The 27850-nt window shown below is 39.8% G+C and overlaps 2 protein-coding genes across 2 annotated transcripts in view; both read right to left on the bottom strand.

Annotated features, from left to right (window-relative positions):
* Positions 1–175: 175 nt before the first annotated feature.
* On the bottom strand, positions 176–4869 carry gnat1 (guanine nucleotide binding protein (G protein), alpha transducing activity polypeptide 1). Its single transcript, XM_074672099.1, has 9 exons — positions 4683–4869; positions 3252–3294; positions 3034–3175; positions 2774–2931; positions 2566–2694; positions 2342–2471; positions 2054–2207; positions 860–1080; positions 176–777 (listed from the first exon to the last, which is right to left on the bottom strand). Exons 1-8 carry the CDS (start codon positions 4786–4788, stop codon positions 890–892), a joined length of 1053 nt encoding a protein of 350 aa, XP_074528200.1. The 5' UTR covers positions 4789–4869; the 3' UTR covers positions 176–777; positions 860–889.
* A 767-nt stretch (positions 4870–5636) lies between these two features.
* Positions 5637–27850, bottom strand: part of sema3fa (sema domain, immunoglobulin domain (Ig), short basic domain, secreted, (semaphorin) 3Fa) — a 63936-nt gene continuing 41722 nt past the window's right edge. The window contains exons 5-19 of the mRNA XM_074669531.1: positions 27234–27353; positions 25826–25915; positions 24624–24717; positions 21822–21941; positions 20266–20405; positions 17902–18016; positions 11931–12000; positions 11033–11177; positions 10683–10905; positions 10460–10548; positions 10312–10353; positions 8755–8912; positions 8589–8656; positions 8355–8488; positions 5637–8227 (exon numbers count right to left, since the gene is read on the bottom strand). Of these exons, the coding sequence (XP_074525632.1) occupies positions 7799–8227; positions 8355–8488; positions 8589–8656; positions 8755–8912; positions 10312–10353; positions 10460–10548; positions 10683–10905; positions 11033–11177; positions 11931–12000; positions 17902–18016; positions 20266–20405; positions 21822–21941; positions 24624–24717; positions 25826–25915; positions 27234–27353 (2037 nt within the window). The 3' untranslated portion in view covers positions 5637–7798. The remainder of the gene's footprint in view (positions 8228–8354; positions 8489–8588; positions 8657–8754; positions 8913–10311; positions 10354–10459; positions 10549–10682; positions 10906–11032; positions 11178–11930; positions 12001–17901; positions 18017–20265; positions 20406–21821; positions 21942–24623; positions 24718–25825; positions 25916–27233; positions 27354–27850) is intronic.

The following is a 27850-nucleotide window of genomic DNA, read 5'->3' as shown; positions in this document are numbered from 1 at the left end:
TTTAAAAAAATGAATTTGGAATATGTGGAAAATCATTAAATAACAGATGGCGAACAAGACTTTGCTGTCAGTTTTTCTTTATTTGTGAAAAATGGAAAACTACCCAGTTTTCTACAAAAGCATTACGGTTACATTTATTGGTTACTCCATAGGATAGTTGGCAATTATTCCTGCTTTTTGTTTAACTTTAAGACAGTTAAGTCATAATATATCACATCTAACACCCAGAGGGGCGGGCTTAAGATCAACACCGAAGCATCCCACTTCAAAATCTGACCAAGAGAAAACTTGATTTATATACACTGGCTCTATTCGGTTATAGCAAAAAGTTATTTCATATCACTAGAAATTGCAACTGTATCCTGCTTTGAAAAGCAATTTTTATCAACAACTTTAAAGACATCTCTATCACAGGTTGGGCTGCCTCTGAAGAGTTTCATTTATCTTGTTTTGTAAGGTGACAAATTTGTAAGCACAGCTTTACTTTAATTCACTATCGTGCATGTGAGACAGAATCACACTGTGCTGACAGAAGCTTTTGGTGCCTTGACTACAGACTTTCCAAAATTGTTGAGGCAAAAGTTACTTGACTAAGATTCAACTCCTTTTAATTCAGGATTTTCTGACCATATAGTTGCCCCCTCATCTTGGTTGTAAGCTTCAGCTTAGTTTTGAACACAACAAACTGCTTCTTTCTTTTCACATTCACTGGTTTGAGGATGTCTGAGGGAAACATTTTTTTTACCATCATTCCTCAGTTTCAAAGTAAGGGTCACCCTGGAATTTAAAAAAAAGACATTTTGATTATCACCTGGTCAAATGAAATGAAATGTGTGATACTACACTAATCGTCACCCACCTTGATAAAGTGTGTCCTTTAGCCCTGCCCTTAAAAGAGACCGCAGTCTTTCAGATTTTCTTTGATGATAATGTCGGTGACAGCATCAAACACAAACTTAACGTTCTCTGTGTCAGTGGCACAGGTCATGTGAGAGTAGATTTCTTTGATGTCTCGACGCATGTTTAGGTCCAGAAACTGCAGTTTGATGTAGTTACCAGCATCCTCATAAGTGTTGGGGCCTTATAGAAAAGATACATAGATAAATAAATACAAACATTTGATTAGTTTTTATTTTCATTTGTCAACTTTCCATCCAAAGTTTTTGTCTATAGTTTAAATGTATGTCATTGAAGCCTTTAATTTGTTTAATTCAACTTGGTCACAAAATCTTTATTTTTCTGATTTTCTAATCTAGCCTTAATCCTTGGCTATGCATTTGCTGTAAATCTGGTTACTCCAGAACTTGCAAAAATGAAAGTTAAAAGCCCTTTCGAGAGCTAGTGCTTCATTTGTTTTGCTAAAAAAAAAAATCAACCAAACAAACAAAAAAAAACTAAAACTAAAACTAAAAAACTCAGTGTATCTGGCAGACTATCTTGAGGATAATGTGCTCCAAATAAGCTAACAAAGAAGTTATTTAGGGTATGCATCAACAAAATCGTACAACACTGGAATAGTTTGTTGCATTTTTGCTAATAAATCCAACTGAATTTAAAGGGTAGGTTCTGCAGGATTTTCCTAAAAAATAAAATGTCAACTTTTACAGGAACAATCCTGCTCAGTTGTCTCCTGTGGGCCTCCACTGAAGGCCCAAAGGAGCCTCTAGTAGTATACTATATGGTATACATGTGTGTCAGTGTCTGTGTCTGCTCCATTCCCCTCCTCAGCCTGTATGTTGATGCTTCAATCATATCGAGAAGTTTCTTGGTGGAGAGTAAGTGTGGTTTTATCAGCCAAACACAGAGCACCCAGTGCTCAAATGACTGCGAGTTGATGATAGCGAGTGGAAGCTAATGAGAGCAGCTATGATAGTGGCCACTATTAGCCACAATTGGAGGCAGTGGGTGTGGGCTGCCGCTGGCACTGATCCAAGGAGGATGAGCCTAGTCTGATTGTTGTGTTTACAAATAAGTAAGAAAATTCTAACAGACCCTACTTTTAACAAACCCCTGCTTTGAAAGTGGTAAAGTTTGAAAGTTGTGATGACCTCACCATCGTACTCTGGGAAGCACATGCTGAGATGTGCTTTCTTGATCTTCTCAATGAACACATCTTTCTTGTTGAGGAAGAGTACAATGGAGGTTGTGGCAAAGTAGCGGTGGTTGCAGATACTGTTGAACAGATGTAAACTTTCATGCATTCGGTTCTGAACAAAAAAAAAGAAAAAACTGTATTTACTACTGAGATTCCAATGTAGATTTTCTCAAACACATTAACCATTGATTGTCCATAAAAGATGGGGTATGGAGTGTCAAGTGTGGAAATATTATGGTTTTGTACCACTTCGTCATCCTCCACCAGCACCATGTCGTATGCGCTCAAAGCAGCAATAAAGATGATACAGGTCACACCTTCAAAACAATGGATCCACTTCTTCCTCTCAGACCTCTGGCCTCCTACATCAAACATCCTGCAGGGAAACACATGCATGCTATCTGTCTGCAGCAGGAGCTCTAATGATTAGTTATTGTTCAATCCTCTGGAAAACTTCTGTATTGACTCACCTAAAGTGCAGATCTTTGAAGGAAAACTGGGTCTCGATGATGCCTGTGGTCTTTACTCTTGATCGCAGCACATCCTGCTCAGTGGGAACGTAGCCTGGCTGGATCAGTCGCTCCAAGTCGTTCAGGTAACTTGAAAGCAAATACAATTCAGAAGAAGTCAAGTTATGTTTTCTTGATGAGAAACACTGATGTTGTTTTAGCTTCTTACTATCCAGCAGAGTCGTTGAGCTGGTACTCTGAGGCCCTGTCGAAGCACGCCTGTATGCCGGAGTCCTTCCACAGGCGCAAAATGATGTCTGACATCTCTTTAGGCATGGTGCCCTCCTCAATGGTGTCAGCAAGGTGCATCAGTTTCCTGGCATCATCCTGCAGTTGAGAGTTGACAGACAAGTTATCTAGTCCCTAAAGTCCCCAAGAAACCTGACCAATTTACACACATACACATATGAATCTCTCAGCTGTTCTTACCTGTTGATCAGAGTGCCCGTAGTTAATGTTTAGCGTATTCATGGCCTTTACGATGGCCATGATGGACTGCAGGGTGTTGCTGTAGATAATGGTGATGAACTCCAAGCATTCTTCAAGTGAGTAACCATCTTTGTGGATAATTCTGATTTAGAAAAAAAAAGGAGTTTTAATATGTAATACAGTCAGATATTACATGTATGTCAAATCAAATATCTTACTTCATCTGTTTGACAATTGTGCTCTTGCCCGATTCTCCAGCTCCTGTGGAAGAAGAAAAAAATTAAAGTGGTAATTTGCATAAAAATTAGAAAAAAAGTGTGAAAATATAATTCTGGTTATATTGTGTTTTTTGTTAGTTTGTTTGTTTAGGCACGGGGTTGATTAACTTTGAGTCAGGTTCTGCTTAATGTTTCTGTATGTTAGAAATCATTGCGAAGTGCCAGTTCATTCCAACCTGATGTCTTCGTGATTGTTTCTTTATGTAAATATTTTGTGGTGATGAAGTTCTGTATAAGTTTCAGAAAAAGTGGAATAAATTGATTGATGAATACATTTGAACCCTGTAAAGCCTGACCATTCAAAAAACACAAAACAAAACAACAATTTTGGCTTTATCATTTTGTTCATGAATTATTTTTTGTATTACCTTTAGCTGTTTTGACAACTTTCTTTTTGTTAAGTGTTCACTGAATATGCATTGTTTGAATGCAAAAAATACTTAATTGAAAAATAAAAAGTAAAAAAAAATTGATGTTAATCAATGTTTGTCTTATCACAGCATCAATGACTTTCCTGAAAAAAAGTGTGTGGAATTTCATGAGAGCAGCCATTTTGAAAATGCCGAAACACAACTTCAGCTGCCTGTAGAGGACTGATAATCATCATTGGGTTAGGATACCTTTTTTTTTTTTTTTTTTTTAAGGAAACTACTTGTCATGTTGATGAGATACCGGTCTTTCAAGCTCATGTATTAAATATAATAGCTTTGACATTATAGGGTTAAACATGCTGTTGATTTTAATCATGTACAAATGCTACAGTCCTGGAAATCCAAATCCATTGGTCCGTTTTTGTCCAAAACCCAGTCCCAGAGAGCTCCAACATTACTATATAAAATACACAGATGTTACAAAACGAGTCAACCTTCAGATTTCAACCAATGAACCTGCCACATAAAAAAAGACTTAAATTTCTTGTATACTGCATTAAACAGTGCTTATTTGGTCTGAAACTGTTTGAATGTCTGGATTGAGCAGTAGACCGTGTCCTTCAAGGCTAATCCCTTTGTGTTAGAGTACCTGTTGTTTCAGGATTAAGAAGGGATTGGGATGAGTGATTATCACTAGGTTTTAAAAATTCAATGACACAGGTTATTTAGCCCTTACCTGACTACAACATGTAGCTCATTTAATCACAGTTGATAAAAAGTAGTACACCATGCCCCCAAAATCAATCAAATATGCTCATCAGGCCACATGACACATGAGCCTACAGGTTGGTTTGTGCTGATCATCAGAATGAAGGTGCAAATTTTAAAACCAAACTTCATCAACGCATGAGCTTTTCTTAGTAGACTTCTAGCCCCAGATTTGGGTTTTAAGGAGCCTTTAAACATTTTCTGTAATTGCAGCCAACTTATCTGTCTGTACCTAGCAGCAGCAGCTTGACAGTTCTTGCATCCTTGTCAGCATCCTCCTTCAGCTTCTTCTCCAGCTCTCTGGAGCGTTTCTCCTCAGCACTCGCTCCAGCTCCCATCCTCTTTTCCTGGAAAAACAAAAAAGTGTATGGGGAAAAATTGGAAGTAGGCCCCAACCAGTTGGACCTACTTTTTGGATGATGTAGTCAACTGATGTGCCTGCCTGCAGCAAACACTGGACAATGTTTGAGTATTTTCCTGTCCTGGGGGAGGATTTGGGGCATCCCCTTCCCACCTGACTGAGGCTGGCCAATGAAGCACAAGGACAGGCACGTTTGAGGACAGGAGGGGAAAATGTGAGGAGTGGCAGACCTACTTGAGTGAGGGCGTGCTCTCACCTTTGGGGGACTTTGCTGCGCTCAGCGGAAGATGGACAGCGGCTCAAGTGCTTATCTCTGTATGCTGTTCTTAAAAGAAACAAACCAAGCTGAGTAAGTTGTCGCTGAATGTGTAAGTCAATAAAATTTAGTCACAAAAGCGAGCCTCAGCTCACATCTGGACCAAAAAAAAGCGTTTTACCTGGTGTGTGCTGGTGTAGAAAGTTTACAGAAAGACAGAGATGATAGAAGCAGCAACAGCAACTATGGTCATAGAAATAAATCAGCAGACCCCTTACTTCCTGTTGGTGCTTAATGAGTGATGGAACATTATTACTATGACGGAGCAGACTGCAGGGTGAGCTGTGAAGTGCTTAAAGAGCTTTGTGGTCTCACTGACTGATCTCATTGACCTCAATCTGAGGCAGGCTGAGGATCCTAATCTACTCACTTTCAACAAGGTATGCATGCATGTTAATTATGTTTCTCTTTGTCTGTGTTGTACATTTTTCTAAATTAGTGCCTGGCAGTAAGTGATACACAATAGAGGTTTCACTCTGGGTGTTTACCAACAACAAACAAAACCTCTGTTATTATAAAATATAGAACTTTAATTTATTAGTCAGCAACATTGATGAGGAAGAAAAGATAGTAATTTTTTACAAGTCATAACAATAACATTGACTGTGCATTATATCATACATTACTTTACCTCAATGAACCAGAGCAAAGTCTGCCAAACAGACAAAATAAAATAGATGCACATATGTTTGAAACAATATGCAAATCTGTTGAGAAGAGAGAAAGAGACATACAGAGTGAGAAAGACAGAGATTTTAAAATCACAATCCGACCTATTTGTACTTTTTCCCACAGCATGTCTTGGGATTGAGCACCTCTTTCTTGCACTGGCAGTTTTTCTGTATTCCCGCAACAAGAAAGACATTCACTGACATCCACAGCAACATAGCGTTTCAGACAAATAACATATACGTACACTGTACATGCCATGCACAATGAAAAGTCACCCTCTGAAGGTTTTAGTACACGGTGTTGCTCTTCAGGTTTGGTGATCAGCTTGTGACAGTTTTTTTTAAATATTTTACCATATGGAAGTATTTTGATATGGAGTCTGTGGCACATATGATTTGCAAGATGGCACTGCATGGGACTGACAGAAAAGTTGTTTACCAGCACCAATCAACCAATCAAAGTGGTCTATTCCCAAGTGCTGTAAATCAGCACTTCGCTGCACTCTGACAGAGCTGTAGACTTATTGCATGATTATTTTTCACTTTAGTGAAATCAATATTGAGCGTAAAACTTGGCAGGAATGCAAACCTTGGACACAGTGAGAGATAAAACAAATGACAACAAAAGAAGGTTGAGCCGAGAAGATGTCCAGACTTTTTGAAGGGTGTAGTCTAACATGTTTAGTCCTACACTTATAAATCCTATTCACTGCTAACATTTTTGCACTATACAGTTGTTACATTACTGTGAACAGGCTTAGAGTAACACAACACCTGCAGCATATTAAATGTAGATGGTTTGAAGTTAAGTCCTACTTCTGAGGGGTTTGTTATTTGGGGTTGCAAATCATGCTCCAAGGTGGACCACCCTGCTCGGAGGATACAAACTGCTCACCTGAAATGAACACACTGCAAACACCATAGATACCGATGAAGTATTTACTGTCTAGTAAGATGACTAATTTGGCAACAGAAGGTGCTTGTTCCTGTTTTGAATCACAAACTGTCACAAACTCACATATAGCTGCCTGCTGGAATTTCTTTTCTATGAAAAGAAAAGAGAAGGCAATGTTGTATTTTCAGCTTGTATGGCGTTAAAAGACCCTTTCCCCGAAAACAAAACAAAACAAAAACAAAGAAAAAAAAAACAGCTTATCACGAAGATCACGTTTGTTTAGGATACAACATTGAGATGTGATATTCACATAGAAACAAACAAACACTTGGCAGCAACAGATTTGGAAGAATTTATGTGATGTACCATTGTCACTTGAATCCAGGCTGGACCACAATGTAAAGGAGACACATTTTACCTGACACACAGGTAACTTTTATCAACACATGACCGTGTAATTGTGACACATTGTCACAGCTGAAGTCAGCGGGCATTTCTTTTATCCTCATGTCTCAAGAAATGCAGTAATCCCTCCATCAGCTGCTTTCTTCTCGCAGTTAAAATACAAAATAGAGTCTGCTGTATAGTGAAGAGTTCTGGTGAAGAAGTTAAGGGAAGTTTGAGAGTTTAACAGGAGACTCCACTTCCAGCTCTGACAGTGAACACTGTCACGTGATCCAACATGGCGCCTTCAACAGTTCCTGTCCTTGTCCATGTGTGGTTATTCCCAGCGTCCCGGGTTGTTGTTGCTTTTTCTCAAAAACACCAAACATAAAGATATTCTCAACATAACAACACATCGTAATAAACAAGAACACTAACAATAATTTTATAATAACAACAATATTTGCACAGATTTACCTATTCACAAAAACATGTTTTCTAGATAGGTACAAAGAATTACTTTTTACAACCTACAATAAATATTGTGTATTTTTTCCTGTATGATGCTGTTGCTTTTGGTTGCAGTCGTCCATTGTGATAGTTTTGTTTGTTTTTTTTTAACTGGAGTCTTTTCCCTAAATGGAGGGATGTAGTGTTCAGGAGGAGGCGTGAAAAGGTAGACTGGTGGTGTTTGAGTATGACAAGGTGAAGAACCAGCTCCTCATGTCTCAGCTGGAGTCGTTTGCTCATCATGATGCCGGCGGTTGCGAGGTTTCTTCTGCTCCTTCAGCTCCTTCAGGCTTTTGGCTTTGCTGTCCACAAGACCGCCCTCTCCGAGCTGCCAGTAGTCCTGGCAGTACTGGTTGATCAGACCCATCTCTGGCTGGCTCAGGATGGTCAGCAGGTCTTTATACTGGCCTACGCTTGGTGTCCAGGCGCTGGACTGCAGCGGAGGGAGAGCTGGACTGCCTGTTTCCACCAACACGTTGTTGACTGTGCGACTGGAGAGGACCACGAGCTGCAGTTTGACTAGGGTGTGTTTGAAGTTTTTCTCTGTGGATGTGCACTGGTAGATACCGCTGTCAGAAGACTGCAGGGAGCGGATCAGAAGACCTTGTTCTGTTTTCAGGATGCGGCCCTCTGAGCGTATCTGAAGGGGCAGTATTTAATTCATTAATTTGTCTGATTCCTTAACTATAAAGTAACTCTAAAGACAGCTTATATGGCTAGAGAAATCAGAAAATGTGACTCTTTTTTGTGTGCAAAGATTTGCCCACCTCTTTCCTCCTGTCACTGTTTTCCTTCTGCAGGTGCCACTTCAGAGACATGTGAGGAGACCGAGCCTGACACTCCAGGAATGTAGTGCTGCCCTCCACGCCATACTGAACTGACTCCACAGTATTCTTATTAGCTGTGAAATAATAAATTATGTGTTACATACACATCTATAAAAAGAAATTGGCATATGTCTACCAACTGTGGTAGTATTACAAAGTTAGCTTCATACTCACAGTTAGAGTTATAACCCCTGCACTGGCGGATCGGGTTGCCATACTTCACATCCTGCCGACGGCTCCGTCTAGAGGGGTCAGATCAACGGTCAAAAGTAAAAAGCTTAAATTTAACATATCTGAAAGGTTTTACACACCAAGGCAGAGCTACTTTTATAATCCTCACCTCTTCTGAGAGTTGGAGTATCTGGAGCAAGATTTTCCATCCCAGGCACAGTATGGATCTCTGGCCAGGCAGCAGTCAGCGCAGGCTTCTCCGTACACATCACAGCGATGCAGAGCCAGGTGAGTCACCCCCAAGACTGAACCCACGTAGAGCTGTTGCTGTTGAAAAAATAATAAACAAAGGTAAAGATCAAAAAATATAATAACAGGATACAAACATCAGTTTTCCAAAGATAGGACCCGTCCTCTGTGTTGAGAGTGAAGTTGTTGAGATTTCTTTGAAACAACAGATTCATTACAGTCACAGTATCCAGGAGTAAACTATTTGCTTTCTATATTGGGAGTGATTTGTCCAAGCTGTTTCTGTTGTATGGTTGCATGTAATCTATTTCTGATTTTACCAGTATCATATCTATTGTTGCTGATGCCTGATCTGGGGGACTTTACTGCTGCCCTGCCTGCCTTTGATTTTCATGTAAGGGTAATTTGATTGAGGGGGCTTTTCTGTCCCGAGGTGAGATTTCCAAGACCAAAATGTTTTTTGTCTTTTTTTAAACAAAAAATAATGATCGTATTTGTAAGAGTTAGGTCGAAGAAGCCATGAAAAAAAATAACTGTGTCTCAATGATGATATTTAAATTTAAATGTGCAAGTTTTCAGCTTGTCCTCAATCCAGATATTTTAACATCCCCCCTTATAGTTAGATATTGTTGTCCCTTATACCTCCATCATTACCATCACACTCAACATTTTACAGTCTAATAAAGTTTTTACCAAAAATTACTGACATTGTTGAACGCTAATTAGATGCTCCAGAGGAACATACAAGACATGAGGAAGAAGCCTGATATTTGATGTCCACATATGTGGGTAATTTGATCTTTTATACACCCTGATGTGAGAATATGTTTATAAGGTGTCATTACCAAACAAGCTACTTTTTGAATATTCTAACTAATTAGTGAGAAATTTCACTTTATTTACATATATTTTGTGTTCATTGAATGCTAGCTAACCTTTTAGCTTAGCAAGTCAAAAACTTAACCAATATTTTCTGCAAAAAGTAAATTTTATTATTGTCATACCTCATTACTGTTACACAGGTGACAAGCTCAAAACAGTAAAAATCTTGCATGTTTGAATTTCCAACACGGAGAAAAAGTATTAAAATATCATCAAGACATGGTTACTTTTTTTTCATAACTTCTTCAACCTAACCCTTACTATTTTCTTTTTTTTGTAAAACAAAATATTTTCGTCTTGGAAATCTACCCTGTGGACAGAAAAACTCCCTTAACTGAAGAATCACCCTTATACACAAGTAAATGAGGGGAAGTGTGCTCCCCCCACCTCAGGCACTGGCATTCCAAGTAAGCATGTGGAAAGGCAGGGGCCTCCAAGAACAGATAATTACCACTGAATAAAACTTGTTGCATACAAATAATTAATTCCAAGAGAGTGGCCCTGACTAAACTGAGGAAAAGTGAGATTTTGTTTTGTATTTTAAAAATACTGACGTATTGTATCATATTATTGTAATATCTGGTCTGCATCATACCCGTTTTGATGAAATCTTCATGGTGGTGATCGGTGTGGGAACCTGCAGTGATACAAAGAGCACAGGCTTTAAAGATCTGATCTCAGAAGACAAATTATACAGAAATTAGGGGAAAAAGAGACAGAATGAAAAAAGAGGGAAATCACACCTTGAAGACCTCCACCTCCTCTAGGACCAGCTCCTCTGTCTGCAGGTCGTCTCTAGGCAGAACAATCACTTTCTGGACTGAGCCACGATCTGTAAAACACAAGAGTGTAAGTCTAGAGGTCAGTCACAAAACTGCTTCAACAATTCCCAGCAGACACACTCTGGCTGAAACGATCAACATGATAGAACTTGTAAATTTTTTAGATGAGTGAAAAATGACTGACCTGTTCCCAGGAAAAGCACCTCGTAGTTTCCATCAGCAGCTGCCACCTGATCCACAGCAATCGTAGTGAACTCATAATCCACATTGGTTCTGACCACCAGGGGGCGCTTGTGCACTGGATAAACAGCATTGTACATGGTGGGGTGGTTTCTCATGAAGTTGATAACCTCGTCTGGATAATCCTTTGTGGATTTCATGTTGGGGGTGAAAGTGCCTCCAGGACACTATTGACAGAAAAAGAAAAGAGATCCAGCTCTCAAACCTGCAATTATACTATAAAACAGTCTCTTGTTGAAAGGATGGGCTGGGATGTGATTATGATAGAATTGCTTTTTATTGTTTATAACTCACAGTGCCAGGTCGTGGATAAGGGATCTTCCCAGTGTAAGCCACCCACTGGTAGTTAGGCCCCTCCTTGTGGGCGAAAGGGCCGTTAAACACCATGCGGATGTCGGCCATGGAGTAAACGCACACTGCCGAACCTTTAAACACAGATCTGGAGGAGGGCAGGAGAAAAAAGGATGAACTCACAGAGACAGCAGTTTAACCCACTCCCTGAGATAATAACTACGGTTTGTTCTGTGCATCTCTGCTCGCTCCTTCCCACGTACTCAGCCGGCCTTTAACAGAAACGATTTGAAGTATAATGACGCACAAACACACACTCTCAAACCGAGTCAAGCTGTCTGACACACTGACACACAAACACCCACATTCTGCAGAGAATCACCCGAGCTCGGGTAGTGGGTGTACTATGTTTGTAACTCCTGTCATGGGCCTCTATAATCAGCACAGCATGTGTTTTTATCAGCTGAGCTTGAATGTGAGAGGATGGAAACAATAACAGTGTTTGTTTCTCAAATACATTAATCAAGATATGTTTATTATGACTATCTGCGAACCTCTCCCTACTCGTGTGCAGTCAAGAGTCTCAATTTTCACATCTGCCTGAATTTTAAGACTGTGTGTTGAATGACAGCTTGCTATCAAACCTGACCTATGAAGAGCTATAGGCTCAGTCAGCCTCCCAGAGGAGTGAGACTCCCTCCAGGCTCCAAATTCACAGCCTTGTTTTCTCTTTGTTGCCTGGATCTGACAGGCTAACACAGCATTTCAATATCTGAGAGAGAGAGCTGACACCTACGGGCTGAAAGGAAATGAAATAAAAGGCTGCAGGAGGAACCCAAAATACACCTTCCCTCTAAACTGCATGACAGTCAGAGAGTGAGGGAGGCTGTCAATCACTCACCCTGAAACTGAGAAGACTCCATAGATGACAGGGTTCTTGGTATCTTGAGTTGGCTGGATATACACATCCCCTGATAGATAAAGACAGAAGTTATGAAAATAAGTCACAGCCATAAATGACAGGAAGCAGTGGTGAAAATGCCCTGAAATCAATTAAAACACTTTTGTCGACAGAAATGCATTCTTATTTTTTCTTGAGTGAAAGTGCAAAAGTACCTGCTAAAACACTCCTTTCTATTGTTCTAAGTATTAGGGATGTCCTTTTGCCTCCCAGTCTGAGTCGTTTGACTTTGAGTATCCGAGTCCAGATCTGATATTTCTATTCAAATACAACCCGCTCCCAGCTTAAAGCTCCTGCCATGTTTCGCTCTACTTTACGGCATTCAAATAATAGCGTCACTCTTGTGATGTCATGCCCTGTGTTGTTTCTGTGTGGGGTTGAAATGGTCTGACTCTGTACCACCACACAACAGTAGGAAATAGTAAGATGTTATTTTCCCATTTGTTTCGGGCCCGATTTTCCGATCACGTGATCTGATCTGAACATCCCTATTAAGTATGACTATATAAGATGAACTGAAAAGAAACTGTTAACTTAAAGCAGCAAAAAAGTGTTAATATTTTAGGCATTTTCTCAATATAAGATGTTTTTGTTCTCTCTGCGCCTTTAGGACTATTTAAATAAAACAATCCGTGGAGTTAAAGGAGTTTCATAGGCCCTTGAAATATGTGGCAAGGAGTCCCAGAGAAGTGGATCCATTTGTTTTCAAGCCCATCAGAATCAGAATCAGAATCAGCTTTATTCGCCAAGTATTCCGCCAAGAATACAAGGAATTTGACTCCGGTTTAAACTGCACTCTCTCAGTACAAATGTTGTGGATAGAAAAACACTGAGAAACACAAAACATTAAAAAAGCAGAAAAATGGAACTTGAGTAGTAGGGGAGAGATACAAATGCATTTAACAGGCTTCACTAATACTTTGTTTGGGGTGCTGTTGAGCCTAAGGTCCCGTGCTCCATGTACAGAAAATTAGCACTTGGGCTCAATCCCATCCTGTGACGTCTTTTCCAAGTGTCACTCACCACTCTCTTCCTGTTTCCTGAATAAGGGCATAAAAGCCCCCCAAAAAGGACATGAAAATTTCTTTTTATATATAAAATCCTGATCTGTACACCAGCAGTGTCTTTTTAGGCTAAAATTATCATCATGATGAGCAATCTAGGAAAACACAGTAAATAAAGTAACTATTAGTGTCTGTTTCCTGTCCATTTTATCAGCCTGAGGTTTTATTAGCTCCCAGTTTCCACCTGATTTCAACCAATAACATCTGGAACTGTGAAACATAGAGACTTCTGACTCTGGACTGGGGAATTCAGAGAGAGCTTCTAGAGAATAGTGGACACTGGAGGTTCAATAATATCCTTAATCCAAGCTCTCCCAATTCTGAGGCTACAGTTCCTAAGTCTCAGTGGGAAATATGAGTGAAACAGAGATCTCTGCTGAAACACAGCTTTGATAAGAGCCATATGCACCCAATGACAGTTGCGAACCCAGCGAATCCTCTCACATGGCTTAATGAGAGATAAGTGCAAGTAAAAACAGCACTAAAGAAAACAGACAAATTTAAAGTTGAGATGTTGAGAAGAATGACAGTAAAGCTGCTGGTGAAGACACAGATCCACTTCATGAAGTGCGTCAATGTAAACTAGTGAAAAGTTGATAACAGCCTACAGACAAAAATTACCCTGTCACCAGAAGTCTCTAAAATGCATCAATATTTAACCTGAGATCATTATTTTCACGCGGTAGGAGCAGACAGTTATCTGGCGTAGAAAATAAAGAGTCTCATATCTATCTCGCACATCTCACCCAGGATAACACGAGAGGCAGCAAGTAAAGAACTTAACGTTAACCACAATTATGTGTTTGGAATTGAGGGTAAAATGTAATAACAGGATTTGATGCTTGTGCCCTCTGGTGTTAAAGCATGCCCTGTATTAAACACAAGGGAGGGAGCTTAAATCCTCACAGCGTGTACGCAAACATTTCTGACTCTGCAAAGCTGCAAAATCAGCAAACCCTGCTTTGATCACCCGTTCCAAATCACTACAGGAAAAAAAAATCTCCTTACATGCCAAGGTATGAAAATGACAGGTAATGGCTGCACACGAAAGCAAGAATTAACTTTTGGCAAACAAAGTAGAAACTCATAACCCATCTGACGCCAGTTTGACAGGCCTGCTGGCTACATACCGAGCACAGTGAAAGAGAAATAAATCAGGAGAGAGCTGGAACGGGTTGCGTCACTGAAACTTTTGTTTTTTGATGTGACAGATCAGAGGGTGTTTGAGGCCCTCGGAGCATCACATCTCAGTTCACTGCAAGCATGGGTGAAAGACATGGAGAGGGAATAAATAGTGTTTTTGAAAAGTCAAAAGAGGAGGAAGAAGTAAATTGTCACTTTGTGGAGGAAGAGCTGTTAAATTTCTGTAGGTATTAGCTTCTTGATAACTACTTTAATGTATGAGCGACTAAATAACCACAGTAATAACCAAACATCAAACAAAAAGGAGCTTTGTCTGTGTACAGTTAAGCTGTTTGGGGGTTTGTGGACAATAGGGACATAAACTAACTCAATGAAAAAATAATGTTTCACTCCACAATTACATTTCAGAGAAGGCAATAAAACTTTATTGCCCACACATCCATTCTCATTTTTATCTGGCAGACATTTTCATCTCAGTTGTGCCTGCATGCCTTTATATACTTCCTCCCTCTTTCTATCTCTCCAGCACTGAATGCTCTTCCTCCCATTAATGCTGACTGCCTCACCATCTGAATGTACTTCACTCTCTCCCCCCAGAGTCCTCGTACAACCACTCTGAAGCCTCTGCTGGACTCCATCAGGGACCAGCAGGACTGGAGACAGAATACATTTTGAGCAGACCGTCTGTGGTTGTGGGCAGGACGACCACAGAGCTGTGGGATGTTCGCTGCACCTCAGGACTCGAAATGACCTCACTGTGAGTGTTCGTCTGCAGCTGACCTGCTGTAGTGGGTAGACCGCTAAAAGTACAGCAACGCTGAAGAGAGGAGCGCTCTCCTGTCACTGACAGAGTGCTCCTAATGCATAACACGCATTTGCATCTTTTAAAGTCTCATCACAGCAGGAGTAAGGAATACATGTGGCTCATGATGTGGCTGCTGCAGCTCCCAAGTCAATTATTTAACAGTGTATTAATAAAAAAGACAAAACATGTAGAGAAATTTCAACTGTTAATGCTGCTGCAACATATGTGGTGGATTCAAGTGCAACTTTCATAAATACTAAGACTTAAAGTGTTAATGCGTTAAACCTCATGTGATTATGGTCAAATATGGACTCATTCTTTTTTTTTTCACTGTATGCTTTTATGTCTCTTTTCGCACACTGTAATATAACGATAAAAATGCACCACCTTTTGAACACATTTAATTTTAAGAAAAAAAAAGAAAGCACACTTGAGAAGTTGAAAGAAAATGCACTTTTGAGTCAAAACGAAACCGGCATCAGTACTTTAAGTCTGAGCTTCCACCAGGACCTAAGTATACAGTTTATCAAACTGCATCACAAAGCCTGGCAGTGCTCTATTTTGGATTGTGTTAATTCAGTCACAATTCAGTCAGGGACACTCTCGTCTGAGAGTTCAACCATTTTTTGCCATGTGGAATTACAGCTATAGTGTACGTTATGGGTCTTTATGCTCTTTAAAATGCTCCCTGGGTCAGCCAAGCAGCCTACTTATGCCTTCCACGGGAGTGCACTACAGGAAGAAGGCAAAGTTAAACCATTATCAGTGCTGTGTGAGTAGCATAAGTGTAGCAGGAATCAGTGAGAGTTGAGATGTGTTTAAATGCACTGCCTTATAGTTAGAAAGAGCTGTGGTTGATTGAGCGGGGTTGGAAACAATGGTTCAAACATCAGCCTGTCAGCTGATCTCAGCAGGGCATATGGCCTCTGTGTCCTGAATGAACTTGGGCAAGCCTCATTTACCACTGACCGTTGTTGAAATCAAATTGAGTCAATGGCAATCATTGCTTTGTTACAGACTTGTAAACGTGAAGCGGTGCCACATTTATCTATTCATCTAATTTCTGGCCGGGGGCTTTTTCATGCCCTTAGTCAGAGAGGATAGGACTGTGGATGGAGTAGGAAAGAAGGTGAGAGTGGGGAACGACAAGCAAGGAACAGGCCACAGGCTGGATTTGTACCTCATGGGCTGCGACCTGCACTCCTGGTGCCATACTTAATTCAATAATAAATCAAGTTGTTAAGCCAAGATCATAATGTACATCCTTTTGATTCTCAAGTAAAAATGTATGGAAATGCTTAACATGTTAATACAGACTTAAAAAAAATGGCATGTAAAATAACACAATTTTAAACCTGGTTACACACGTTAATACAATCAAAGTTAATGATTGAATTTCAGCAATTAATCGTGATTCGAAGAATTAAATGTTTGATTGCCTTAACAAAAAAGCCTTTGGGGTAGCATTTGCTTCATAAACTACTGTATCTATTTTCTCAAATTTTAAATCAAAAACCATTTTTTTATTTGCCCTTTACTGCAGGCCACAAGGGCATGTTATTTTTTTAAAAAAAAGCCACAAAAGTGCCTGTAATACAGTTATCTCAAAATCCTGCCTAAGTGGAATGAAATGTATTTTGTGCCTCTAAAAGATGTATCATACAGAGGTAAATATAAAAGCTAACCTTTTTTTAAGGATTGATTTACTTTATCTGAGAATATCTACAGTGCAGAAGACGTGATATTTGATCAAGCACTCCTTTCAGTATGAGATTAACCAGGGTCTGTCTTGTCAGCTGGTCTCTGGGGAAAGACAGAGGTAGCTCAAGGTTTGTTGTTAATCAAAATTAAATGCAGACACTTTCTTTTAAGAGAAAAAACCTCAAACTCATGCACAACAACAGAATACATTTCTTTTAAAATCCAGCAAAGAAACAGCAGAAAGTAGTGAAAGATTTGCTGCTCATACCAGCCGTCATTAGAATTTCAAGGATACTACAAATCCCTCCTTAATCCTGTCAGTCATGTGAATGACGGACAGGCCGGGATGATCCACAGGGGTCGGACTGATCCCAGCTGCTCATTACTTTGATTACTCTGTGTGCGTGTGTGTATTCGCTTTTCTATCTCTGCTTCAAATTCTCTGTTCGTGTTGCTTCAAAGTCGAGCGATCACAGTCTTTCAGTCAGGATGTTACCTTTACAGATTTTACAGCACCTACAGGAGCCATGTTGATGTTCAAAGGAACAGGCGTGTCAGGCTTAACATGTATGAGTCAGTGATACCTTAATCTAAAGCTGCAGCTCTGTGGGATTCTTCCCAGTATTGCTGTGCATAAGCAGACACATGCTGCATATGTGCCTCCCATGTACAGGGAGTGAGCTGCAGCAGAAACTGAGAGGATGATCATTTTTTAAGTCTTAACACCGTGACATCATGGTGAAAGCATACAAAGCAAATGGAGGGCAGAATGTGGAGGGAGCCCTATAAGATGAGAAAGTTGTTGGTACTGAATCTGTCAACAAGCTCACCATCTGCAGACCATTTTGTGGATCTTAGCTCCATATTCCTCTAACAATTCTCACTTTCCAGCTGCCATTTTTTTCTGTCAGGTCACGGCCGTATTCATTACATACTTCCCACCAACTCTGAGCAGATGTGTTAAATGTTTTCGGAGTTTGGATATTTGATCTGTAAAAATGGCAAGAAGTATTTAAGATATTGGCTTTGAAGTAAGCCTTGATTGCAAACACAAACTGGAGACTTATTAAGCAACAGGTGGTGGATAAAATAAACACCTGGGTGGCATCCAGAGATGAAAGAAAACACAACACGTGTCCTGAAAGAGTAAATGATTCAAGGAGAAATGTATAAGAAGGCCATAATAATTCAGACTCACTTAGTTCATCAAAGTGCGTCTCGATGCCGTCGGCCCCCGGCACGGAGCAGATGAGTCTTGCCTTCAGGAACGTGCTCCACTTGTTGACCAGACAGCAGTGTCCGCCGTCATCGTTCTGTGGGGAGAAAGACAGTCGTCACGCATTCAGCGTCTGACCGGTGTCTGACCACCAGCTGTTTGAAACAACTGTCCAAACTAACTGCACTGGCTCTGTTGTTACTGCACCAGTGTGAATAAAGATCAGCTCTGTGCTTCAGCTTGGCCCATCTGCACAGGAGGTCAGCCAACGACTACTGAGGTAAGGACTCAAGCTGTGGGAAAATGATTCATGGGCTGGAACATAGCACAATGTAAACAGTCCAAATTTGCAGAGCTGGGAGACATTTGGTGTCTATCTTTATCCACTGTAACATTAAGTAAGGAAAGCATAACTATTCTTGATGCTCTTTGGTAAAACAGAATTAGATTTTAAGTTCATGCAAGCAGCAGGACTCTGAGACGCAATTCTGTTCTTATTCTCTTTCCAATTAAAGATAACTACGCTGCTTTCTATGTTATGTTGTGCAGACAGTGTGATTACTGCAGCAATGAGAGTTTTTTTTAAAATAAAAGATACAATACTATGTTTATGTAATGTTCTGGATTCAGCAGGAGATGCCTGATGGATAAAAACTGCCATAGGGTAAGGACAGGATCATGGCTTTACAAGGATTTTATTCAAACTCCCCATTCAATTTCTTTAAGTCTGCTGACTCTATCTTTTAAATGAAAAAAGAAAGATACATGCTTCAGGTCACTAAAATAGAATACCTAGTAAGGACACATTATTCTGATGTCTAACTACCATAACTTTGAGACTTCCAAACTTCCTGAATTGACATTTTGAGACTTTTTTGGCACATTTTTTTTGACCTCCCAAATTTATTACGTTTTTCTTTGTGATTCAAAAAAGAACCTGAAATACATTACCCATGGTGCACTACATGAGTCTCCCACCCTTCTGTAGGCCCTAGATCTCACTTATCCAAATTTTTTGCCAAGTAACTTTAAATTAACAAACACTGCCTAATCTCTGCAAAAAGAAGTCTTAACAAAAAGAAGATAACTGCAATGTGAGCCTGGCTTCAGAAAGGCACAAAGAAGACAGTAACTGAAGCAGAACTAAACGATGACACAAGTCTTATTTTATCTTTTATTAATTGTAGAAATGTAGGTCATAACAGCATTGTTTCACTGCAACCAGGCTTAAAATACACACCAACAAGTGAACAAAGAGAGTAGCAGCTATTTTCTCACAAAGCACTTGGTATGTTAACACTGATTGACACTCTGTCATTTCCTAAAACACAATTTGTTGTTGCAACCTGTATCTTTTAGCTTAAGTTGCTAAAAACATATGATGGAAGTTGTGAAAAATATTCAAATTCCCTGGAAGACCAACTGAATGTCTTTAGTAATACTCTGTCAAATGCATAAAAACCTTTCACTTTTTCAAACAGTTCTTAAGCATGTGTCAAAATGAATCAGATGATTCTTTAATTTTGTTTTCTCCAGCACCACCGTGAAATTGATTCCATTTTATTTCAATTAAAAATGAACTGTGTTATATTTGCTGAAGATAATCAAAGTTACCTGTGGATTGATCTTTCAACTTCTTGCCACATCCATCAGTACTGTGTGTTCAGAGCTAATAGGAAATGTAAACTCTCTCTTACAGGCTAAACCGATGCAAAAGCTTTTAACAAAACATCCTAAGGTTTATACATCTGTACGGTCCACATCTAAGAACTGACTTTCAAGTTAACATGCTGATGAAAGTAGGCATTTATCAGTGACCATCTAAAGACACCTCTTAGAATTACTAATGTGGCTATAGTTTTAAAAACCGTATCTGAGGGATGCATCTTTCAAGTGATGAAGTGTGTTTTAAGACCTTTTTTCCTAAATCAATTTGCAGATGGTTTAAAGTCTTGGACAGCCTTTTGTTATTTATGTATGTTGGGTCAAAAACAATACTCTTGTGGACAGCACCATGAGCCTCCCTGAGCCAAAACAAAGCTCGGACATCGTATCATTGTTGTTGCAGGTTTATGGATATGAACCAAAGTAAACTTTGGTGGTCAACAGTTCATTCAGCAATACAAAAATGCAAAATGGAAAAGAAAGATGTCATGTCCTAGCTAGTTATTGAGGAGTGTTAAGTGTTTTCACTCAGTAATTACTGAAGATCACAGGGGACTTCTTCTTAGGCCCTCTAAGAGACTACAATAGAGGCGTGAGGCTGTAACTAACCACTATGGAGACACATAAACCTTTCAGCTGTGATGATCAACTCAGGGTTTGCTGACTGGTGTGATAACTCACCAGGCAGATCCGCCCAATCCTGGACTGGGTCATGGGACTTTGGCCCATCTCAGAGGCTTTCTCCCGGAAGAAGAAGTAGAGCTTGTCATCATTCTTTTCAGCGCTGTCTGGGATGAGGTGTGCGTGGACGAATGTGGGATCTGTGCAACAGGAGAATGAGACATATAGAGCATTAGCCGTCCTGTGGGTCATGATTCATTTTGGCTGCATCCAAAGTTCCAGACTCTGGGGTCCTCGCATGGAGGTGGGTTTTATTGCTGACCAGGACCTTCATCGCAACAATAAGATGTACTTTTTCAGATATTTAAATTCCAAAACAAACAAAAGAAATAATCACCTACATGAAATCAGTGTATGAAAGCCCAGCCCCACTAAGTGTGGGAGCACTGGAGCACTTTGGCTGTGTTGACTGGAAATGCAGTGTTTTTCTTTTGCATTTGTTTCTGGATTCATGAAGTTATAATTGGAAATTTCCACACATTGGAAGTTGATTTCTACAAATGTATGTCCATAGGATCATTACATTGCTGTTGCACTCAATAACCACTTTTTTTGCCTGTCCACAAATCAAAAAAGAAACGTGAAGTGGGGTTTCTGTGGACCAGAGGAGAGTCTTTTTTGAGAAAAAGTTTACCAAAACCTCAAAATAATACCCATAATTCAAAGAAAATGGGCTCTTGCAATGCTAAAAAATAAGAAAATACATTTGCAGGTTTGAGATATGATTTGTATTCATAGAAAAAAAAATGTGAGGCAGAAATGTACAGAGATTACTGCTGTAACAACGAACAAAGTGCAATATTAGCCTGGAGCCAAAAAACAGCATTTTAACCCAGTTCCCAACACCCCAACTCAAATTCTTCCTAGCGACAACGCTCAAAATGGCATCACAGAGCGCTCCCACTGGTTGACTTAATGGGTCACCACTGGACCACGCCACAGAGGGCCCCTCCCCACTACAACCAGGGTCCCAAATGAGGACAAATCAAAACTGGGAGAGGGGTAAGGGAACAATGTAAGGGTGGGGGGGATGGGGATAACCGAAGGATTCCACATGGCTGATTAGCAGGACTCAGGTGTCCCGGTTCAGTGTATCACTGCCAGGGGACTGTTGTCAGGGCAACAGGGTCAGAGGAAAATCTGGGGGATGCTGTGATTGGTTTGGCAACACCATGCCAAAGCCCCCGACCAGCATTTATAACGCTGACAATCATGGATCATTAGAGAGCCGAGGCAACTCTGAGTAATTATTGACATTTAACATTTCCCCTCTGCTACAACCCTGACGACCTCACCCACGGGCTCCAAAGGCATGCTATCAACAATTAGTGCAACACATTACATGCTTTTAGTGGATCCGTCATATAAAACGAGCTGTAAAGATCACTGATTTCATGACCAGAAAACCTGCTCAAGGGAAGAGTGATACTCAGCAAGGTACTGTAGTGAATAAGATGTTACACAGGAGCTGAGGAACAAATTAAAAAAATATCTGGAAAGAGATGAGTTGAAGAATGAGTGCTGGCCATAGTTCAAGCCTTGAGTTGAGACATTACCGTTTAACCATCTGGAGTTGTACTGATCCGTCCTCATGGCGGTTTGCTTCCCCAGCGTACGGAAGATAGCAGAGTCTGTTCCCATGAAATCAATGTAGACTCCTGCGTACAGCTCTCCATCTGTCAGTCACACACAGAGAAAAGAGGGAGGCTGTTACAGAGGTGAAGTCATGACAGATAACAAATTCTCCAGGTTAAAGTGAAGAACATGTCATCTACACCACATCTGATTGAATTTTCATTAAACTGTTGAATCATCCCTTCAGAGTTCATCACATCAAACTGGCTGCCCATACAGCTGCTGTGGCGTTCACAGCTATGAGATCCAGAGCTGATTGATGGTTATTATTTTATCTAGAAACAACAGCAAACTGCCAAAATAGATTGTACATGTCATCAAACCTGGCCTTAAAGCGTGGGAAAAGTGATCTTTTATGTAAAAATGTTGTTCATACAATTAATCTGCAATTAGCTCAACAGTTTAATTGTAAAGGACAGCTGGTTTTGGAAACTAAATTAGCGCCACAGTAAAAGGTCAATCAATGCTTGATATGGAAGTGTTTTAGCATCGCCTACCTAATGGGTCTGTTAGTACAATATTATTAAAGAGTCATCCCTCTTTCCAATTTTTGAAAAATGAGGCTGTTACAAATGTGGGTAATTTCCTATTGTAGGGAAATGGGGTAAAAATATGCTTCCAATTATGTTCAAATGCCCTCATCACGAGATTAAAAGTTAATCCCTTTTCTGTATTTTCATGTAATTTTAAAACAAAGTGCAGTGTTCTGTGCCAATTGGTTATTTTGTTTCATTATCTAAAGAACACAGGGCTGATTGTGCAAGATAAAGGAGAAACATTTTCTTAAGTATGATGACATTAACAAGTGGGAAGTTAATTTTTCACACACAATTTTAACTTTTCAACGACATTTTTATGTGCAACCAGTTGCCAAAGATGCCAAGCTGTCTGACAACCTTGGTTTGAGGTCACATGTCCACTAAGATACTGGTCATTGAAGTGGGTGGCAGAAGTAGCAATGTTGGTATTAAGTTACAATGCTTTTTGGTCTGTAATTGCGTTCAGGGTTTGTTTTGGTGATATAAAAGTAACAGAGGGGGAAAAAAATTAGCCTACTCAGAACAAAAGTCATTTTTTTTCACTTATACAACTTTTTTACAGCAACACGTGCGAGATGAAACTTGAAAATTACTGTTCATTCGTTGTTGTTCTTTTCCAATGTTTTTTGTGAATGAAGTAGAGATAAATTCATGCAGCTAGCCTAACACAACAACTGCTACATTATGGAAGCCAGGAGCTAATATATGAGTATTTGTAACTGCTGCCAACTCTTCTGTTGTATGACTGTGATCCCTTCTTTCAAAGGATGTTTGATACCACTTTTTTAGACTTATACCAGTACAAGTACTTCCTCTTGTGTACTCACAGATACTAAGTACTAATACCACTAGTACTTAAGATACATTATATTTCAATTGACAGTGACAGATCATTTTGATCAAAGACAGCAAACTCACTCTGCCATTAAGTCCAAAATTAAAGACAAGCAACTCCCTCTGAGTTTACAATTTGTTTTTAATAAATTAACAAAAGTGTGAAATAAAACTGACAACTGTCAAATTTTAATTAATTGTTTTTAAATAAACTTAAGCGCAAAAAATAACAGTTTTACAGTCGCCCTGGTTCATTCATATTGTCTGAACAGGACCTGACGCACATTTGCTTTAGTGTCAAACTGCTGCAATATAGCGCCAACTACTGGTGAGGAGGACTTACTCCATGTAAGATTGAAACCGATACCAGTACTCGCCTATCCCTACTTCTTTCCATTTATTTTAGAAAACAATAGAATGTTATGTTAGCATTTCTTATTACACACCTAATACACAACAGGAGATAGTAATGCTTGTACACGCAGATTAAAGTCTCCTGAGCTGAATAATAATTTAGCACTGGAATCCTTTCAGTAGTATTTACCTTTTGACGTACATGCAAAGGTGATCCAACATTTTAACACCACATGCAAAAGACCAGTCAAACTTTGGGTATGATATAAATCTCAATATGATGAAGTATATATTTTTTGAAATAACATAAATCAATGTGAGCTAAAGAAAATGCATCAAAATTAAAACTTAGTGTGGCCATTTTTGGCTTCCGTACTGCTGGTGTAAAAGTGATATTTCAGGGGGGAATGTAAGAATTGTGTCAAAATAAGGTGGTGAGTTTCAACAACTGCCAACACCAAAACCAGGGAAAGTCCAGCTTCCTCTTTAATCTGGTGAGGTTTTGTCTCTGCTTTAACTTTGATGTCAGACAACCTGTCCTGATTTTCTTGGTGTAGTAGTTTTTCTTAGGTCAGCAAGAAACAAGCTGACACTATATAGCGAAAAGGTAGAGTCCCTGCCCCCCCACAATCTTTCTCTATGAATGCACACTTAGATGTGGGACTGGAGGTCAGTGATCCACAACCATGTCTGACCACCTGTAAGCTGCTGGCGACACAAGACCACCCACTGACATGAGTGTGCATGACACAAGTACAGATGTTGATAGGAATAAATCTGGACAGAGGTTGAAATCATTAGCATAAAAATGTTTTAGCTGCAGCTTTAGGATTGAATCAATTCACAGAAGCTGAAGCTGAACATATTTAACAAGTTTATGATTTTACCTCTTCTTGTTGCAGTCTTGTCTCACCTTGTTGTGTTATATTTTGCCTAACCACCTATTCATTATACATTAACCTTGACATATAAGGAAAAAGATCCACATAAACTTACTGATCAAAGCTGAGACGCTGTTGAGTTTAGGGTCATACGGACATTTTCCTTTCCCAGAATCCACTTTTCCAGGTTCAAGACGGAAGATGTATTCCTGCAATGGTAGAGAATGAAATGAAAAATCATTAGTAAGGGTCTCATTTTCCTTTCCAATCTGATTACAGACTTGCAGAGTTGGATGATTTGTTTTTGTGAGCAGGGGGAGGTTATCTTATTAAGGCAGCATGTGTTGTCCAAGGCACTTTGTATATATTTAGATGTTAAAAGCAGCAACATCAAACTAATAATGTGATCAGTGTAGAAACACAGTAACAATGACAAACTGTGACCCTAGCACAGACTCACTCCCTCACAGCTTTGATGGATCTGCTGAGGGGAACAGAAAGCACACAAAGCCCAGTTATCTGTGAGAGGAAAATGCTGAGAGCAATCCAAAATCTCATCCAGGGTGCTTCTGATGTTAGTGGCTCAAACAAGAATTCATTATTCTACAGTGCAAGAGGACATCTTTAACATCTGTGTGAACACTCTGTTTGTGTCTACGGGGAGTTTTGTGGGGCACTTCAAAGCTGGCTGATGATGTCTGACAGGTTGAAAAAATGTGAGGGAAAGTAGAAAAATGTCAAAGCTGCTTTTTTGACCTTTCTTGGGTATTTTTCCAAGGAGAGGGAGTCCAGTGTTGTCAAAAATATGTGGCAATGAAAAAGGTGACTTTTTTAAAGACAGCAGACTTCTGTACTTGATGATGAACTTTGGAACAATAAAACTGGAACAATCTTGAGCATTCTGACACAATTTTTTCTGTATTAAGAAAAAATAAATGTAAGATTCATTTTGAGATTAAATAAAATCCCCAAATCTTGTCCGTCGCAAAGAAGTATGTGTTGTGATTGAAAGCTAAACCCACTTTAAACCAGTGCTAGGCACAAAAACTCAATTTAAGTAGAGAGAAAAAAACAGAAGGGAAAACAAAAATCTATTCAATGTTTTTGCCACAACAAAAGAAAATAAAAGCAAAAAGTAATCTTCTTTTCAAGTTGATAAAAGAGATTTTTAGCTTCAACTCTTCATCAAGCTGTATCCTTGCTCCAAGACTGGTGGAATCCTTATTTTTTAAATTCCTGTTTTATTCCCACTACTCCAGCTGGGAGCCAAAAAATACCCTAGGTGGGCATCGACATAGATAACTCTGTTCATCCCACCTTCGCCTCCAAAGCCTCTGATGGAGCGCTGTACTCTGCTGCCCGACTTGTTCTCCCTCCTGATTGCGGTGACTGTAGATAATAGGACCCCTAGAACAGAAACATGGCACATTGGGCCATCTCATTACATCATTCCAAAAACCCCTCCCAAAAAAAACAAAGGCTTCACTTAAAGGCGAAAAAAGACGAGTGAAAAAGAAAGAATTGGAGAGAATATGTCGACCAGACAGAGAAAAACAAATCTGGAAATAAAGGAAAACTGTAAAGGTCAAAGTAGAGTGAAGAGAGTCCTGTAAGTGACATTTATCATGTGGAGATTATGTTGCATCAGACTCAGTGTCGTGCAAACAGAGCTGCAAAGTCCATGCATTAACCATGCAGAGCAAGAAAAGAAGAGGGAAGCAAATACAAACATGACACAGGCAAATAAAGAAAGACCACAGAAATCAGTTTGGGATAAAATGAGGATAGAACAAACAAAACAAACAAAAACCACGAGATAGTTGATGTCTACAACTGTTATCAAGAATTTATTCAACACCCGGGACGAAACAAAATAACTGTGTAGAAGAATTCAACATAACAAGCTCTAATGTAAGATAAAGATGGCCTCTTAGTACCACCAGGAAGAACTTCCCCACAATCAGTTTCTTTTTACATCCACTGTCACTGAAGAAAATCTTTACAGTGTGAAGTCACATAACATTTATACCTTCTGGGAGAAGCTAAATGACAAGAGGCGGGCTGACCTTTACATTGAAACGTGAACCCTGCTTTAAACACTGAGACTAAACAGGCAGAGTGGCGAATGAAAGTGTGTGTTGACTGTACATAGCAGCTGCTGCAGCTCTGCGAAACCAGTGAGGAGCAAAGGATGGAAGGGAGGGAGGGCTGGAGGAAGGGACGGAGGGAGGGCAGAGCTACAAGGCTGATGATGGATGAGAGGCTCTATGGGTAATGATGGCCTTTCAGGGGCTCTCAGCCAGAGAGAGAAAGACAGGCCACAGGCTCTTCTGTGTAGAAACAGGTGAGGGGGATGGAGGGAGAAAAACTACTAGGTATTTGCTATTGATGAAATGCCAACGTGCTTTTCTCAGGGGTAACAGAGAAGATTGGTGTCTCAACGATCTCTAAGCGGTGGTAGTTAGCTACCTCAACACCAATTCTGCAATAATAACAGAGACTTAGAAATGGCTGGCCATGAGCATTTTCTTTGGAGTCTCCCAGACCGTGAAGAAACGCAAATCGATGAAATGGAAGAAGCAGGAAAGAAGAGCTTGTGTAACTGAGGAGCAGGAGCAGAAGGATTTTCTCTGACCTGAGATTGAGTGACAGATAGTTCTTCAAAAGAAGAGCAAAACGAAAGGTCATAATGCCTCGGTGGAAGCCTGGTGTTGTCTTTGGTTACCTGTGACCTGCGTCCTCGGTCCACGTAGGTGCAGATGGGGTTGTACGCCCCGGTTCCACACACGTACAGATGGGTGCGGTTCCATGGCTCGATCAGACGGATGAAGTTTCCACACTCCCCCTGAAAGAGTGAGACAAAACTATCATTGCTCAAATCTACAAATTCTTAATCAAAGTGATTATTTAATGAAAATTTTAAGGAAGCTTGGTTTAATTTGGGTACTCTAGCATTTCTTGCTAACATAAAATATAACTTTTTCCATAGGTGGAGATTTCCCAGGACAAAACCTTTTATTTTAGCAAACCTATTTTCAGGTGTTCTATCTGTGCGCTATCACCCACTGGTTTCTGAAGCCAAACAACAACAGGAGCCAAACTGGTAATGCTGATTCATCCAAAATTCTTTTTTTTTTTTTTTTTTTTTTTTATCAACTTATAAAAAAGCGAGTAAGTGTGGCAGTTGCAAGCCTCATGGCAAATGGCTACTTGTCTACAAGTCATCCTAGTAGTGTCCCTAATTATGCAAATCTAGGCACAAGCCTTGTAACTTACAAAAAATATGACAGCATGTTCATATAGATAAATAAGCTACAAACTAAAAAAAAGTATGTTTTTAAC

Source organism: Halichoeres trimaculatus, unplaced genomic scaffold, assembly GCF_033239565.1.
Source record: "Halichoeres trimaculatus isolate MK-OKI-2021-1 unplaced genomic scaffold, fHalTri1.1 fHalTri1_scaffold_1, whole genome shotgun sequence".
Classification (NCBI taxonomy): Eukaryota; Metazoa; Chordata; class Actinopteri; order Labriformes; family Labridae; genus Halichoeres; species Halichoeres trimaculatus.
The sequence above is the reverse complement of the archived record's forward strand: the minus strand, read 5'-3'. Positions and strand labels throughout refer to the sequence as shown.

What these genes read in the sequence shown, in the direction of transcription:
- gnat1 (XM_074672099.1), bottom strand. Translation starts at nt 4,788, where the DNA reads ATGGGAGCTGGAGCGAGTGCTGAGGAGAAACGCTCCAGAGAGCTGGAG. An exon ending in CTCAACGACTCTGCTGGATA is followed by an intron (nt 2,695 to 2,773) that starts GTAAGAAGCTAA and finishes TTTGCTTTCAAG; the next exon opens with TTACCTGAACGACTTGGAGC. An exon ending in TTCAAAGATCTGCACTTTAG is followed by an intron (nt 2,472 to 2,565) that starts GTGAGTCAATAC and finishes GTTTCCCTGCAG; the next exon opens with GATGTTTGATGTAGGAGGCC.